At 36.9% G+C, this 17,531-nt stretch overlaps 3 protein-coding genes across 3 annotated transcripts; 1 reads left to right on the top strand and 2 right to left on the bottom strand.

Annotated features, from left to right (window-relative positions):
* Positions 1–3,427, bottom strand: LOC147276276 (putative serine/threonine-protein kinase PIX13). The gene is made up of 6 exons (XM_086253251.1): positions 3,054–3,427; positions 2,349–2,698; positions 1,529–1,664; positions 1,236–1,378; positions 947–1,070; positions 1–795 (listed from the first exon to the last, which is right to left on the bottom strand). Exons 1-6 carry the CDS (start codon positions 3,118–3,120, stop codon positions 347–349), a joined length of 1,269 nt encoding a protein of 422 aa, XP_086109377.1. The 5' UTR covers positions 3,121–3,427; the 3' UTR covers positions 1–346.
* A 2,337-nt stretch (positions 3,428–5,764) lies between these two features.
* LOC147276275 (uncharacterized) lies at positions 5,765–11,726 on the bottom strand. The gene is made up of 9 exons (XM_086253250.1): positions 11,215–11,726; positions 10,555–10,600; positions 10,369–10,450; positions 10,223–10,268; positions 10,038–10,136; positions 8,195–8,263; positions 7,784–8,117; positions 7,503–7,657; positions 5,765–7,167 (listed from the first exon to the last, which is right to left on the bottom strand). The coding sequence occupies exons 1-9, from the start codon at positions 11,683–11,685 to the stop codon at positions 6,154–6,156; spliced, it is 2,316 nt and encodes a 771-aa protein (XP_086109376.1). The 5' UTR covers positions 11,686–11,726; the 3' UTR covers positions 5,765–6,153.
* Positions 11,727–15,801: 4,075 nt separating this feature from the next.
* On the top strand, positions 15,802–16,396 carry LOC147276274 (small ribosomal subunit protein uS10y-like). The gene is made up of 3 exons (XM_086254690.1): positions 15,802–15,925; positions 16,044–16,163; positions 16,254–16,396. Exons 1-3 carry the CDS (start codon positions 15,802–15,804, stop codon positions 16,394–16,396), a joined length of 387 nt encoding a protein of 128 aa, XP_086110816.1.
* Positions 16,397–17,531: the final 1,135 nt, after the last annotated feature.

Here is a 17,531-nt window from a genome sequence, read left to right as displayed (position 1 = left end):
AATGACTAACTTCTCTTCACCATTAACATCGCCTTTGGAATACCAAAATAATATTCCAGACTTTTGGTCCTAGACTCTTTAAATTTGACAACAGAATGGAAGGGTTGTGTAATGCAACCATAAATTTCCCTCCCACAGAATCATAACTATTGAATCTGTTAAGTTTAGAAGCTCAATTCACCAGAGCTACTACAATAATTACACTTTCACTGGTAACATACCCAGTTCAATACAACAATTAACTCATTCCAACCTATAAATGATACATAAATGAAGAAATGGGAACTTTTTCACATGATATTTCCATAGTAAAGGTCTGCACTTGCTGACGGCAGCTGTATCGAAGTTACCTCACTCGGGGTGAGTGTTGATAGGTTTGATTCCCATCGTGCCTGGGGTGAAGTGGAGAACGATGTTGCAAAGGCTGCAGGCCTTGTCGATGAGCCATAGGATGAGTAGAACGAGTCCTAGGCTCCCTTGAAAGTTCATTGGCAGCTTCAATCTGTTCCAATGCCTCCACAACATCTTTCATGGATGGCCGGTTTTTGTGTTCAGATTCAATGCATTTTAGAGCAAGTTGAGCAATTCGAAATGCAGCTTTGGCTGGAAACTTTCCCTCCAGTCGAGGGTCCATAATGCTTTTCAATTTTCTTTTATCTGATAGAAAAGGTTTTATCCAGTCCACTAGATTATGTCTTCCACTCGGACGATTCGTATCAAGAGCCCGTAAGCCTGTCAATATCTCGACCAAAACAACACCAAAACCATAGACGTCGCTCTTCACATACAGATGCCCTGTTTAATTAAACAAGACATCAAGAATGTCAAGACATAAACTTAAATTTGGCAAGTGGCCTCAATTTTGCTAAACCAAGGTCAAAAGCTTGAGCCTAACCATCTATTGGTGTTAATATCACACAAATTCCAATAGGTTGCATAGGATTACCTGTGGCAACATACTCAGGAGCAGCATAACCATATGTACCCATAACCCGTGTTGTCACATGCGATTGACTAGCCGAAGGACCCAATTTTGCCAAGCCAAAGTCAGATATCTTGGCATTATATGACTGCAGGACAACCAAAAGTTAAAAACAAGTTTAGTTTGTTTTTGTTTTATTTCCATAAATAGCTTCTGATTTGGTGAAAATATGATAAGGTAATGAATACCAAAAGATATCAGCATTCCTCATCTTAGTTCTTGATAAGTGTTCATAAATCAAATAGAACTTTACCCCATCAAGTAGTATGTTTGAAGCTTTGAAATCTCTATAGATTACTTGCTTCTCTGATGTATGCAAAAATTCCAGGCCTCGAGCTGCCCCTATTGCAACTTTAAGCCTTATAGCCCATGGAAGTGGCTGAACAGCCGAGCCTCCTGCATTAGTAAGAAACATTAAGTGTTGGTGAAAAGTGAACTATCTGTATTTGAAAAAAGTTTGATGAACATGCTTTATATGCCTGCACATAAGAAATGCTTGCATGTATAGCCAGTTATGTCAAAACTTATATATGCTTTCTTTCTTACTTCCAAATAGATGGTTTTCCAAGCTACCCTTTTGCATGAACTCGTAGACAAGCAGCAGCTCTTTATCCTCCCAACAGTATCCCAACAGCTTTACAAGATTAGGATGAGATAATCGCCCTAAGAAATTCACCTCTGACTGCACCAACAAAGAACGATCATATAAGCATACAATGTGTAAACTAAATTGATTTGATGCACATACAAACTATACACTTAGAGAAAACTGGAAAAACAAGCCAGTGGTCCTACAAATTTATAGGGGTCCTTTATGCGTGTGTGTTGTGTGTGCCAGGAAAGAGAGAGAGACTATGGCTTGAGTTGAGGGGTCTGGAATAAAAGTAGGACTCTGGCAATGTAGCACTTTTTATAAAAGTAGAATTCACAATACCACCTAATCACATTTTGACAAATTTACATATCATAAAATTGGTTTATCATCGGCAGAACTCTATATGTCTCTCCCTTAAATTAACTGTGCACACAAGGCACCAGCTGCATAAACCAATAGCCAATCTGCTCTCCTAAATGAGCAGCAGATACCACAGAAATTAAAGTTTTAAAAATAGTTCACTAATTTATAGGATTTCAGCATCTCAAAACATTATTTTCCACTTTGTGATTAACATATCTAAAGAGAAGTGCAATTCTTATTGAAGTATGAAAGTGTAAAGGACATTAGAAAACAAGCTTAGAGGTAACAAGTTAAAGTGATACTGAAAGTATTATATTCCTCAAAGAACAGTTAAAGGTCAAAGAACAGTTAAAGGACATGAGAACATCACTAACTATATTCTTCTCCCTCGAAGTATAGTAAAATTACCTGCCATTCCTCAAGCCCTTGCAAGCTCTCAGAATTCAACTTCTTTACGGCAATTACTGTTGTTTTCCCAGACTTCGTTGGTGCCTTGTCATCAAGCCAACCTTTGTAGACTTTCCCAAAACCTCCCTCCCCAAGCACTGTGTCGGCTCTGAAGTTTCTGGTTGCAGTCTTCAATTCTAGAAAACTGAAGATCCTCAAGTTTGGAGTGGGTAAGATCTGCCCATGTGGGTAGCCCTCATCACCGCTTGCTGCACCGCTTGCTGCAGAGAATTGGCTGTTCCGGGATACAGTACTCCCACCCGAAGATGTGGATGGGGTAATACTGGTTGTCTGAGATATGCTACTGACCACTGAAGATGTAGTATCAAGGTTAGAAATGACACTCACATTAATATTCTCTTAGAAATCCAAGAAATTCAAAGAGAAACAAAATCTAGTAACTTGATAGTCATTATTTAATTACTGGTCAATGAACATAGTTCAAAAACATAACTTGCAGTTTCCCAATAAGGAATTCTGGCATGAATACACATATTATATACATATCTACACACATACCACATATAACAAAGTTTGGATTTCAATTAAAGATAGACATTGCTCAAAATCTAGAAAGATAAAATTAAATACAACAAAACCCAAATGAAAAGTTGAAGAATTAATGGAATCTGGGGAAGGACAAGAACAAAAAATCAAAAGGGGTACCTTTACTGAGGTCACCAGTAGTTGTTGGTGTTTGGTTAACAGCTGGAGAACCCCAGCAAATCCCCATCTTTGTCTCTTTTTCTTATCTCTACCTGTTGGTCTATATGATTATGGACAAAGAGATGATGATGGGTTATTGGGTTTGTTGAAACCAGGTTTCAGAAAAAGGAGATGGGAAGTTACAGAGAAAGGGGTCTTTCAATTCCTGATATTGATGACAAAAGGTGCTCTTCAACCCCTTTTGCTCTGATCAATTATTCTTTCTCCTTCAACAACCAAATGGGTACCTTCTCTCTCTCCCTCTCTCCTTCCAATATCCAAAGCCTCTGACTTTGTGTCTGTATTTTTTGTGCTTCAGCCACTTTAGCATCAAAAGTACGGTAAAAATGAGAGCATAGCCAGTAAAGACCGAGTCTAAACATTGAAACAAGGTTAGATTAGAACGGTGCTCTAAGTCAACTGCCGTGGCTTGTGAAACCAGTCAGTCAAAGAGAATTTATATTCAAAGAAAGCAGCAAAAGAAAGAGAAAGAAAACAATAAATAAATGTGCAAAGGGACATCTGCCTGAAAAAAGTATATTAATTATGGGTCATGGTGCTAATCTTTGTAGTACTTAACAAGAGGTCTCCTGTTCTACATTTAATTATTTAAATTATTTTTAATTAGCCTATTCAATCTCATTTTAATTAGTCTAATTTTTTTTGTCTGACTAATTAAATCCATTGTTTGACAAAAAGAAGACTAATTAAATCCCTTTTTTATTAGTCTAAAGACTCTAAACAAATGGATAAACTTATAATTCAAAACTAATAATACTAAAGGCACCAATAATGTTTTTTTAGTTATCAATTAAGTTATGTGACAGCTGACAGTATATTACTTAGTAAAAATAAGTTAGTTTTATAATGAGTTTGTATATAAACAAATGAAATAGTAACACATAAGTTGGTGCACTCATGCAAAAGAACAATTAAATTGTCTTTGAAAGTTGAAAAATACAGTACAAGACCACATTAATTTAGAAAAAAGTATTAACATTACCATAAATTAGCTTGACTGTCAATTTTTGAGAACCTGTGTACTACTACAACAATTATAACATGTCAAATTCAGAAATTATAACAATTAAATCAAATATCTGCATTAGAAAGAATTGATAGTTCATGATGATTTCAAAAAACTGCAAAAGGAAGACAACCACCTGATGAAACTTGCAAAATGCAACTTGGGCCATCACTGACCATGGAGTGTTTGACTGGATGCTGTTTTTAAGGGAAAGAAGCCTAATCTTATTTTAGTCATTGAGCTTGATCTTTACTTCAAATAAACAATTGCACCGCTCTTGATTTTGGTCACAGCCTCAGACAGAGTGATCAACTTTCTTGTACTTTTCCAAGATTTGTATTTATCCTAGAATGAACCCATGTACCAACATGTTGTTAATAAACTAATCTCCAATTCCAGATGTTGTTCTTATGTTCTTAACATTTTCTATTAGAATCCAAAACATGTTATTCGAATAATTGATTTTATTCATTTTATTATTCAAATTTACGGTCGATCACTCAATATTAACATGTAGAGTGATATTTTTTTGTCAAATAATCTATTAACATAAGTATATAAGATATTTATATTGTCATACATTGAATATAAATTACACATTTATACAAGATAAAATTTTTTTCATAACAAATTTGCCTTTGATAATCTTAACATTATTTAATGAGAAAACTTGCTTTGTTGCCTTCTTTATAACCATATTATGTTCTTCCAATTCTATTTGGGCCGGACCCCATACCACATGAAAATTTCAAAGTGATGGGGCAGACCCACTTGTTAATATAATTACATGACTCCAAGGTGATTGACAGCTTGTCATCCACATTTGCAAAGGACGCACGCCATTTGTATGCTGTATGCTTTAGAGTACCATTTAAGTTGGGAAAGAAAAAAGAATAAAACTACGTATAAAGTAGTGTTTACCATTATGCTTTTGTTGACCAAGGACTGCTTTCCTTGAACCTAGTATTTATTCTCATGGGCCATCCCTTGGCTCTGGTCATGATCTCCGAGCTTCAAAAAGTCAACCCTGCAACGACTTTTAGATAACAAAACAAATATAGAACAAGGGTACGACCCAAAGAAAAAAGAGAAATTGTAGAAAAAGGAAATGTATATTCAATTATATACGTTTATGATGCTTCGTGTCTTTCGTGTGCGCAAATATAACTATAAACCAATTTGAGTATGAAATGAGCTATAAATTCAGATATCTTATAGTCAAATTATTTTAATGTAAAAATACTCTTTGTCTAACCAATAAATGTGATTTATAAATAGTTACAAGTATTCGGTGTGATTTATAAATGGTTACAAGTATTCAAGATTACCTTAAAACATTGGTTGGAGTAAATAATGGATGGTAAGGGTTTTACTCGTTGCTGAAAAAGAATATAACCATGCAGCTCATGTTATGTGACATGAAATTGTTTCAACCATGTATGAATCCTATGTGAACAATATATCAAGTTGGTCCTCCCACGTAAAGTTTCTTGTATTATTGTACCCAAAAAAAAGTCTCTTGCATTAAAGCACCTTTGAACTTGATCCAAAGTCAGAGTCAAATTGGTTCTTGTCTTCAAGTCCCCGTCATATCATAGAGATTGAATTAATGATTCTCAGAATCTCACCATAATCAACTGATATATTGAATCTCAAGCAAACTTTATTTCTTTAAACTAACAAAGATTTCGAATATAAAACAACATTACATCATCAGGAACCAGAGTGTATGTCCTTGGAATAACCAAGGATTTTAAATGTAAAATAGATATTGCACATCATCATCAGGAACACATTCTCGCCGAATCATGGTTTCCAATGTTACAAATGAAACCTTTCTTTTACTTGTGGACCTAAGAATTAGGGTACATTAATCTGTACAACCTACTCCTTTACAATACAGTTAGGTGTGGCTTCCCTCCACATGAAAGAGACCCCTATGAATCTCATCACCAGGAGCAAGTGAATCACCCACCTTCTATGGTTAACTTAATCAAAGGAGAACTGAAAAAAGGGGGAAAGAATAAATTATTCTCAGAGCTGCAATGCTAAATCTGGCTGCGTTGAATCAGCCCGGCTAGAACTAGGGGACCCCGGGGACTGAAATCTGACATTCAGATCTGGTGGGACTGAATCGGGCTTCTGTTGCGGGGACAATCCTGAATCTGGTTTCTGCTGTTGTGACAACCCTTGCCAAGATGGTCGGGGATGGTGCCCTGTCGTTCGGGTTGCCAGTGCCTCATTCACTGAATTTTGAAATGGACCGGAAGAGTTTATTGTACCTGGATTTTCAGAAAACTTGGTTTCTTCTGAATTTAAGCTGTTTGAAGTTGCTGGATGGATGAAGTTAGTATTAGTCCTAGAGACTGTGTCAAGCATTTGAGATGACTGGAAGTTAAAACCACCAGGCCTGGCCGCTCCAATTAGTTTTCCCATCTGAGCAGGAAGGTTTAATCCATACGTGCCATTATATCCATTGATCCCAGGTTGCATTACAGGATTCTGATGGTTCTGAAAAGGAGGCGTTGGCCTGATTACACCAAGGTTGCTGTTCAGCATATTAAACCCAGTACGAGAGTTCGATCCTTCAATAGTTTCTGCTTTTCCTGTGAGGGGTTCAGGAGATCTATTAGCAACTAAGGGGGTTGATGAAGTGGCAGCAGACAGAGGGATAGGACTGGTTAGATGGCCACCCAATGCTGAAGGAATAGAAGGCACATTCTTCTCTGACGAGTTCTGTGCCAAAGGCTTGTCCGGTAATTTATCTCCACTTGAGCCAACAGAGCAAGATGTTGCAGCAGAAGATGAATTAGCACGAATGGGAAAGGGCTGTGATGAAGATGGCTGCTGCCCTAGAGAGGATGAGGCTAATAATAGGGGCCCATGTGGCGCAAGATCATTTTCCCCAACCCACCCAGGGCCGAACATAACCCCAGCAGGCAAAGACCTTTCAATCTTCTTCGAAGCAACTTTCCAAGCAACGGGTCCCAGATTCGCAGCAAATCGAGCCAGGCTCCTTGCGTAACCGTAGTCTGAGTGAAGCCCTACCTGATTCACATAAAAGAGAAGTCAGCAGACCACACAAAGTCCAGGCAAGGTATGACAAATGAATTTGTTCACCAAAAGGCAGGAAGCAGGACATGCTGGGGCTGTTGTGGAACCATCATGATGAAAATATATCATGGAGCAACAAAAATTCCATACCAACCCTTTGACGTAAACATGGCCATCCCACTAACAAACGTGTGGCCCCTAAACACATTCTAGGAAGTTATAATAACATATCCGCCACCAATCTACATGGTCCTCATGCAAAGTAGTGACTAACTTTAGTTGCTACAAAAGTATGAACTTAGATAATTGAACAACAATTGTATACATACAGCCATTAGTTGCTTTCTTTCTCCATCAAATGTAGTCAGCACAGACGACTCCCGTCCACCAGCTGAGGGATGAGATTGTTTATATGTATTACGCCTGTTCTCATCAAACACAAATTGTTTTCTCCCAGGCTTAGAATTACCCCTCAATGTCGAACCTGAGATAATTAAAAATAAAAGATAAATTTAAAATAAATTATCGAAAATCCATCAAGCCTATTAAATGGATATACGTAATAACGTCAGACAATTAAAATTGATGGACAAATAAAAGTGACACAAACCTGTGAGGTCATCATTCCTCTCAGATTTGTTATCAGCCAACCAACTAGTATAAACGTCATTATTCCGTGAACCATGGAATCGCCCAGATGAATCTGCGAAACCAGACTTGTCCGATCCTTTTCTCAGATCATAATTGGTGGCGTTTTCTGCCCCAGTAGCAAGAGTGGCATCTGAAAACTCTGAACCAGCACGCTCCAAGGAAGGCCTGCCCAGTGGTTTTTTCAAATTCTTGGTTGGTGGTCTACCTCTTCTCTTCGGTCCTGGTTCATTATCATCACTATCTTGCCTCAAATTTTCAAAATTCTTTATCGCAAGCTCTTGTATGGAGCGTGCCTGGAAAAAGTCATCAAAGTTCAGACAACACATAGTAGCCTCAAATGAGGTAAGAAAGGAGCTGGATCTGACTGTACCTGTCGAAAATATATGGTATCCGGGGCATTGTACTGCATCGCATTCGAGCAGATTAAGAAAACATCACTCTGCAAGATCATTAAACCAAATTTTATTTCTGATGAACCGATGTTCCAGCAATATTGCAGAGCATCATTGCATTACACCAATGGCCTAATCCAAATTATGGCTATTTTTTCAACAGTTAAAAACAAATGTAGTACTCCTCATGACATTCATAGTAAATGGCAATCCAATCTCAAGCAGAAGACAGCCAAAAAATAAAAAATAATACGATATCCAAGGAGAAAAATCTCAGTGAATTCTTGGAACAGATTAGTAGCTGTATAACAATGAGATCATTTTTTAGATTCAGAAGAGGGGGGAGGGGGAGGGTAAGAGTCATAATCTTGCTGTGGGTGTGTGCATAAAGTGCTCTACCACTGGAGCAGTGGAGCTATAAATTGCACAAACAAGAAAAAAGGAACCCAAATCATCAAACGATTAAAAAAGAGAATTGCAAAACTACAACAGAAAATGAAACCACAAGATTGTAGTCCAGAGTTGAGGACAACCATTCCATAACCAAACCCACAAAGTATCTGGAAGAGAACCAGTCAACAAACTACTCAAAATTACATATAGATAGAAAGGACACTGCAACAACATGCACATTTATGCCAAGGCACTGTCTCCCCCATGCAAAAATGAATAATGTTCCGGCCACATAAAGGGATGATCCACACATACAAAAGCGAGATGGAAGAATACTCTGATTTAACATCATGCAGACATTGCATAACAATCAAACATGGACATTGCTCTCTGTTAAACAAATAAGGAGGGGAGCATATGCAAGGTCTAACTGCAAAAGCAACAGACCAGTGGCCAAACACATGTTCCCAAGCGCACCACAACCAAAGGATTTAAACAAATGAAGGTAGTCCATTAAGTAGGAAAGCCAATCCTGATGCTAAAGAGTTGTGGAAACAACATTTCTTTTGCTTCATGAGACATTCTCTATTAAGTTACTGAATTGGAGACAAGGGGTCATTTCGAAAAGATTAGTCTGTACCCACTGAAATCATTCTAGATGACATTGTTCTTACAAAGTACAATCATGTAACAAGCCGAGAGTGAGCAGTACAAGTATGCTTGATACTTCTGAATAGAATCTTCATTAACTCTCTCAAGTGAACTAAATTCTAGAAGTTAAATGTTCCAATAAGCACAAAAAATGGAAAGTAATCAATATTAACCTATTCAAGTGGCATTCAGAAAAGTTCACTTCCTGTGAAAATTAAAGAGGGGTACCTACTATATTATTTCATTGACAAGCAAAATCAAAATAACCAAAGGGAAGGCAAATAGACGAGTATTTAATGCTTCATTAGCAACTAATCAAAAGATTTCAATTTTAGCAAATTATGGTAGTGTTTGGAAAGCACATTATTAAGTGGATTCCTACTTACGAGACCAATTTAACTGTATTGCACCAAAGCAAAGTATTTAGTAGAACCATAATAAAAATGGATACTTTTAGAAAATCTAATTGAATAGCCACGTAATCCACTTAAATGCAAATGGCTCCACGGTTTGACATGCATGATGGATTTTCAACAGGATCTTCCGAGAAGATGTGTAGAACAATATTAAAACAATTGCACGTAAACCTACTTCCAAATCAGAACATTTTCTCTCATAATATATTCAGCCCATTCAGCCAGCATCGCTGAAACGTGTCACAAACTCGTACAGGATAAGACCAAAGCTAATTTAAGGATCTAAATCCTACCAAACGATTAAAATCAAAACAGATGATGCAAGGAAGATTGAAAGAAGATTAAATCAGTGTAAGCTGACCTCAAACTGTTCCAAGCTGGCATATGCTCCACCAGTAAGTTTCTTCTTCACCGTTGCAAAATCCATAGGATGCTCTATCACTTCATGGTAGTCCGGAAGCTACATACCAAAGAAAAAAAATAGTATAAAAAGGGAACCTTCACACAAGTCCTTGAAGTTAATGCATCACCATTATATAAACTAACCTCTTTGGGGTCCACTGGTTCAGAAAACACACCGTAGGTGTCCTTCCTGACATAATTGAAAAACAAAAAAAGAAGCATCACCAAATTGATACTCAAAAGCTACAACAAAATAAGCAGAACAAAATCCCAGAAACCCAAAAACACACTTTTGAAGCCTGTCGAGTATGAACAGTAACAGATTTTTATCGGGTAAAGGGGTAGAGGGTCCAGAATCCAGCTTTGTCCCTCCTGCAAATAATCACAAACTCAATGATGCTAACAAAAATAACTTCCAAATCCATATCCAAAATCAAAACGCTTTCTTGCAAATGGGGTTGAGATTATAAGCAAACCTTGGATGGTGCTTGAAGGGTTTGTAGCAGAAATTGATTTGTCACCCTGCAAAAGTGAATACAACTGAGTAACTAAAAAACATGGAAATAGATGTACCAAATTAATTTCCATTGCGGGTGAGAAACCAGTAGCAAAGTGGCTGTGAAAAGGCAAAGTAGCCAGGCATTCAAAGTGCCAAAAAGGGAAAATACAGTTGCAAACTGGGAAATAATAATTATTAATTAAAAAAAGGATAAAAGACAAATTTAAACTTTTTATTAGATATGACAGTCAAATCATTATTAGTAAATAAAAAGAAGAATTTAAGCTAAATGCTAACAAATCGGAAAAAAAAAAAAAAAAAAAACCCCAACAATTATTATCAATTAAAAACTTTTAAGAAATTTATGTTAGCTCTGCAAAATTCAATACGGGAACTCCACAGGACGTACCAAGTCAACCCCATTTACTAAGATTCTAGAAAAACCCCAAAAAAGAACATAGTTCAAAGGTGCGAAATTCAAGGAATTTTCAAATATAATGTCAACGTATATATTTTTTCAGACCCACAGAAAAAGAGCCAAAAAGAATTCAAGGATTTTGGCGCTCTCAACCCGCGAAAATAAAAAACCCCAAACGAAATCTGACCCTTTTTACACAAATCCCCAAAAATTCAATACCTTTTGGGGCCGAACCAGGCCAGATCCATCGCCGATCGCATTGATCTTGCCCTTCTCATCGTCATCCGACGCGGCGTTGTCGTCCTCGGCATTCGACTCGGCGCCGCCGGAGTTCAGAGACGCGGAATTGGCGGACGATTTCTGATTGGGCGGCAATTTGAGGACGAGCTTGAGCTTCTTCTCGCGGCGTTTCCCGGCCGAAACGTCGTCGTCTTCTTCTTCCTCGTCTTGGTCATCGTCGTCGGGGTCGAGGCTAGGGTTGCGGCGAGTAGATCGACGGAGCGGAGTCTGGGTAGGGGCAGACCTGTAATTAGGGTTGGAATGAGGGGCAGAGTTGTTGCTCTTTCGCTTTTGCTGTTGTTGCTGCTGCTGTTGCTGCAGCTGTTGCTGTTCTCTCAGGGTCCGTTTTTGAAGATCTAAAAGAGAGGGCCGTCCTTTCTTCTTCTTCTTCCTCTCCACTACCTTACCCATTTTTGGTGCCCTCTCTCTCTCTAGGGAGACAAACAAACAGGGTGTTATTTTTTTAAAAAAAATTAAAAAATTAAAAAAAAAAAAAAAACAAGTTTTTATTTTATTTAGTTATGCGTTATGACTTTTTGGACGGAGCGGCATGCGTTGCACGTGATCCTCACACAGCTTTCGCGTGCCCCTACTCGACACGTGTCCAGGAGATGCCGAACCGAAGTCGTGTCGAAACGACACCGGATTTGAGAACGGACTCGAGTTTTGTCTTTATCTGCTGCGGGACTGTCTACGCGGCAGAAAGCCAGCGACAAAGCTCTGAGACGAAGTTCTTGTGTACGGACTACGGAGGAGATACGGAGATGTCGGACTTGGATGCTTTGGTGGAGGCGGTTGTACAGAATCAAAACTCGGTGTCGTAGATTTTGATTCAAGCTTATAGATTCTGAGTAGATGATAAAGTACCAGTTGAGTTTGGTGTTCGATTCAGGACAAGTCGGTGAGAAAAACAAACGTGCACATAACTAGTCAGAATAATCCAAAGACACTCAACAATCGATTAAAACAGAACAAAAATCAGCTGTTCCAAGCTAGATTAACGTTAATTGCTCTCCTAAGTCCTCATAGAGGACCAAACACATCTTCATCGTAATATTTTGACAAAAAGTTTGTTAACCAATTTTTTTCATTTTATATATTGAAGCTAGGTAAATTACAATTATATACTTCAATTATACACCACTTTTCAACTTAGTACCTCAAGTTTAAAAAGTTGCATTAAGATACACCAACAATGAAACCGTGTCAATTAGCTACTTTTGTTAGTCTGGTCGTCAAAAAGGCTGTTATTTGATGACGTGACACACAATTAAAAGGCTTAATTTCAATTTAGTACCTCAACTTTACCATATTTTTCAAATTAATACCTCAAGTTAAAAAACTGTCAAATAAATAAATGTTTTCAAGTTTTTATCTCAACTTCACTCCAACTTTTGACCCATCAAATCTTCACAAAAACCAACAATCTTATACTCATTTTGAAGTTATGAATCTTCTCTTTGCAACCATATAGAAATAATTAAAAAATGAGCAATGAAATGCGAGATAAGTAGACAAATTAGGCTACTCGAAATTGCCAATTTGTTTGAAAATTTTGGCAGTTTCGAGTAGCCTACTTTGTGACCAATTTTATATTCCTTTTTGCATGATTTTTATATGGTTGTAAAGAGGAGATTCATAGCTTCAAAATGAGTATAAAATTGATGATTTTAGTGGAGATTTGATGAGTCAAAAGTTGGGGTGAAGTTGAGATAAAAGTTGGAAAATATTTATTTATTTGCAAATTTTTTAACATAAGGTATGAACTTGAAAAATATGGTAAAGTTGATGTACTAAATTGAAATGAAGCCTTTTAATGATGTGTTACGTCATCAGATAACTGCCTTTTTGACAGCAAGACTAACAGAGGTACTTAACTGACACGGTTTCGTAGTTAGGGTACCTTAATGCAACTTTTTGAACTAGAGGTACTAAATTGAAAAGTGGTGTATAGTTAAGGTATATAATTGTAATTAACCCTTGAAATTACCATAACATACTATTATATATATTGACATATAAGGAATCTTTATTGAAACAAATAAAATGAGATCGATGTAGAATCATTATGTATATTGATATAATGATCAATATAATTCAATAATCTTAACCATTTATTTGTTAGATTTCTACTCAATGATCATTCTTAAGAAAAATCAATCAAATTGAAAACTATATACTTAGTCATCTAAGTATGACTAAATAAATAAACAAACACAGGGTTTTCAGTAAATATTAAAATAATCAAGATGATAATCAAACGATTAAATTAGTTAATTTTTTTATAAAGATAATTGTTAAATTTACACATAAAAATTAGACGAATTAGATTATTGATTTACAGTGTTAGATAACTTAATGGGGCCTTTTCAAAATAAATCTCCCTTAAAGCTCCCGGCCATTTGATATATAATTTGATGAGCGTACAAATTTAAAAACTCTTATGTTATTGAATTATGACAGATCGACTTACTTTTTCCTGTGTAAATGAAGATTAATTGACTAGAGGATTGAATCATTGTGCCATTCAAATTAATTTATGATCATATGAATTTGCTATACAACCCTTTTTTTTTTACACCAAATGCAAACTCGACAAATAAAAACTTAGGAAAACATCAATATGGACCTCTCTCATTGAGAGGAGACTAGGTATCACCGTATCACTAAATCAAATGGCCATTGACAACACAAGACAAACTTAATAACTCAACCAAGTTGACTAATCTCACTGTTAATAACATTACCCAATATATATATGCACTTTATATTATTTTCTTTAATTTCATGTACATTCTAAACTAATCGAATATGTTTGGTGATAGTTTTTTCGTAAATAAAATGATAATAATGCAACACAAGAACTTCTCCAATAGGTACACATTCTAGTACTGCATGCTTAAGAAAAATTATAGGGAATTTTGATAGGATCTAGTACATTAATATTGTTAAGATCGCATTCTTACTTTTAACCCTTTGATTATGACATGAATGACTCATCTATTAAAAAACCAAATGTGTACGTCCTACATATATATTCATTGAAAAATGTTTCAAAAGAATCTTTTTTGCTTTTATTAAAGGGGAAGGGGGAGGGTTCGAACCCAGATGTGTTGAGGGGAGCTTTTGTCCTCTGTCAACTAGGCCAATCTCAATTTACCAAAAAAAAATTGCGTGCTTCCTATAGTCAACAAATTTTTATTTACCAGTTAATTATCTTACATTTTTCTCAAAACCATTTTTATTTAACATTTTGAACCATTTTTTTTTTTTTTAATGTATAACCTTTTTAACCATTGTTAGAAAAAATCAACTTTAATTTAAATCTTTATAACACTACCACAAGTACTTCCAAATAGGTGGGTCGGTGACAGTAACTGATCCGACAAACCAAGATCGACGGAAGGCAAACAACACAAAAGGAAACCGCTTTTGAATTGACAGTCGTCGGTTGCCGACTTTTCAGGTTCAGGTGGGTTCAATCGGCAATATTTGGTGGTACAGTTCGACTTTTTGGTGTTTCGCAGGGGGTGGTAGCCGGACTGTTTCCGATCCCGATTGTGGCGGTATAGTTCGATCGTGCCGGTATAGTTCGATCGTGCATTCGAAATCAATGGAGGAAGAACGACCACCAAATTGATCAATTTGGATCGGGTCAATGGTCGGTAAAATTCGGTCTGTTGGCATTTTTTGCCAGCCCAGCTTCCAAACATGACCTATTTAGAAAACATGAACAAAATGACGCTCATCGATTCATGTGACACAAAGGGTGGGGGTTCAACACTTCAACTTAATAAAGTGATCAATACATGGATTCTTCTACAAATACCGATTGGTATTTTTCTTAAACTTTTATTTATGCTTAAATATACTCTAAAAAGTATTATGAATCTGTTAATTTTTTCGAGTGCTATGTAAAATAATGAGAAAATCTCAAAATCCAACAAATTTTGTCTCCAATCTGCATTGTACATTTGTACATAGAATTGCGTTCACGCACCCATGTAGAGAATCAAAGTCCAAAAGGCTAAAAAAGTGAAAAGCCTGACAAAGTGGTAGGTATCTGTGGGACCCACACTACCTTCTGTGGCCCCCAGCTCATGACGTGGTGAGACGTCAGACCTGGGCCAAGTCACCGGGCCTCAATGTAGCGAGGAGGAACGAACCTAAAAAAAATATATTAAAAAATTACCGAACATGCAAAAATCTAACCCTAACACACACATAATCACATATATATAGATGTATAAACTAATTAGGTCAACAAAGTCGTCAAAGCTGTGTGAATATTATTCTTGCGAAAGGTGAAGTCAAACTATTTTCCTGCGGCCAGGTACGTATAATAAGATTCATGATTAATCCCTTCTCTTCTTATTTATTTTGTGTGTTGATTATTTCATTACTGTTCTTCTATACATATAGATATAGCATGCTTTGATGATCATGATCATGCAGTATTACTACTAAATTAAAGATTAACAATTAATTAAACAATATTAATTAAACAGATCAAGGATCGAAGGAAAAATGGCAATGGCAGCAGCATACGCACCGATGAAGCCTACTAAGCTTGGGTTGGAGGAACCCAAAGATCAGATTCGTAAGATTAGGATAACGCTCTCCTCCAAGAACGTCAAGAACCTCGAGAAAGGTTTAATATGATTATCTCTATATATCTTAATTAGTTTTGTATTTTGATTCAATTTTTTGTGATCTATATATATTGTGCTTAATTAATATGGAGTTTTACATGGTGTAATATTATCTAGTTTGTGAAGATTTGGTGAACAAAGCCAAGGACAAGGAAAGGGTGGTTAGGGTTAAGGGTCCAGTGCGCATGCCCACCAAGGTTCTTCGTATCACTACCAGGAAGGCCCCTTGTGGAGAAGGTATACATTTTTATTTTATTTATGATTAATAATTTAATTCAGTCTTTCTCAAATATTATTATAGACATATATATATATGTATATATACAGGAACCAACACGTGGGATAGGTTTGAGCTGCGGATTCACAAAAGAGTGATCGACCTGTTCAGCACCCCAGAGGTGGTCAAGCAGGTTACATCTATAGACATGTTACCAGATGTGGAGGTTGAAGTTATCGTTGCAGATATTTGAATGGGCCTGTTGTTGTAGGCTTGTCTTTTTTATGTTCTTGCATAGTTACTCGATCTGCTATGTAACGCACTATTAATTTCTCATTGCATTACCTTATTTTGACTTTTGACTTTTGATGGATAATTAATAATCTAAATCTTCGGAATTGTGATTTCTTGGATTGATGAGTATTGAACAAATGTGATTTCTCATTCTTCGGAAATGTGATTTCTTGTTTTCATTATCATTATACTCTCTTCTTGTACGTGCATGCAGTTTGTGTACCCAAAAAAGCTTGGACCAAACTATCGGCTCCTTCTGAATAGTAAGGCCCATGAGAGCAACAATCCTACAACCAAAAACTTAAATTAAAAACAGGAATTTATATATAACATTTCTTTCAGTCACCCCTCATATGCAGCTTGCTTACTTAACTAGCTATTGTGTGCAAGAAGAAGAGGAGGCAGGTCCAAACATACAAGATTAAAAAGAAGAAGAAGAGGCAGGCAATTGTTGATGCAAATTTCCGTAAGAGAGATGCAACAACTTAGAGATGATGACTTGGCTGATCCGAAGCCTTGCTGGATGATGACGTGGATATTGATTGAGATCTTCCTGTAGACAAACACAAGATCAAAGGAGATGGACCGGTGTGGTACCAGCCAAACACGCTCCGATGATGAAGTCAGTGATGGAGTTTGATGGTAGGTGAGGAAGAACAAAGGATGAACTTGGGAGAATAGGAAGAACAAGGCAAATGTTCTGGGTTATTCTCAGCAAGTTGGGTATGCTCTTGGGTGTTTGGGAATTTTTGCGTAAGTGTTTTTGTAGATAGGTTGATAGATCCCCCTGGCGCATATGAGTTGATATATATATATATATATAAGCAAAGGAAGACTTGATGAGTAAGTTACCTGCATGTGAATGAATGGTTGCCAGTGACCCACGCGCTTGGTCAGAACTAGTTGCATGCACAGCTACTCACCTCCTCAGCATTCAATGCTGCATTGAATGCTTCATTAAATGCAAGGTTGGAAGGTTCAGGCAAACTACCTCAATAGTCATGGATGCAGACTGGGACATTCCATCCGTCAGAGGATTTGTGTCAGGTGCATTTAAGTGTGGCGGTCCACCCCAACGTGCTCTTCCTGGGAAT

Source organism: Dryas octopetala, chromosome 8 (assembly GCF_963921425.1).
Source record: "Dryas octopetala chromosome 8, drDryOcto1.1, whole genome shotgun sequence".
Taxonomy (NCBI): domain Eukaryota; kingdom Viridiplantae; phylum Streptophyta; class Magnoliopsida; order Rosales; family Rosaceae; genus Dryas; species Dryas octopetala.
This window is presented reverse-complemented; position numbering and strand designations above follow the sequence as displayed.

What these genes read in the sequence shown, in the direction of transcription:
- LOC147276276 (XM_086253251.1), bottom strand. Translation starts at nt 3,120, where the DNA reads ATGGGGATTTGCTGGGGTTCTCCAGCTGTTAACCAAACACCAACAACT. An exon ending in GGAAAACCATCTATTTGGAA is followed by an intron (nt 1,379 to 1,528) that starts GTAAGAAAGAAA and finishes TTACTAATGCAG; the next exon opens with GAGGCTCGGCTGTTCAGCCA. An exon ending in CAAACATACTACTTGATGGG is followed by an intron (nt 1,071 to 1,235) that starts GTAAAGTTCTAT and finishes GTTGTCCTGCAG; the next exon opens with TCATATAATGCCAAGATATC.
- LOC147276274 (XM_086254690.1), top strand. Translation starts at nt 15,802, where the DNA reads ATGGCAATGGCAGCAGCATACGCACCGATGAAGCCTACTAAGCTTGGG. An exon ending in CGTCAAGAACCTCGAGAAAG is followed by an intron (nt 15,926 to 16,043) that starts GTTTAATATGAT and finishes AATATTATCTAG; the next exon opens with TTTGTGAAGATTTGGTGAAC. An exon ending in GAAGGCCCCTTGTGGAGAAG is followed by an intron (nt 16,164 to 16,253) that starts GTATACATTTTT and finishes GTATATATACAG; the next exon opens with GAACCAACACGTGGGATAGG.
- LOC147276275 (XM_086253250.1), bottom strand. Translation starts at nt 11,685, where the DNA reads ATGGGTAAGGTAGTGGAGAGGAAGAAGAAGAAGAAAGGACGGCCCTCT. An exon ending in GCCTGGTTCGGCCCCAAAAG is followed by an intron (nt 10,601 to 11,214) that starts GTATTGAATTTT and finishes TCACTTTTGCAG; the next exon opens with GGTGACAAATCAATTTCTGC. An exon ending in AACCAGTGGACCCCAAAGAG is followed by an intron (nt 10,137 to 10,222) that starts GTTAGTTTATAT and finishes TTTGGTATGTAG; the next exon opens with CTTCCGGACTACCATGAAGT.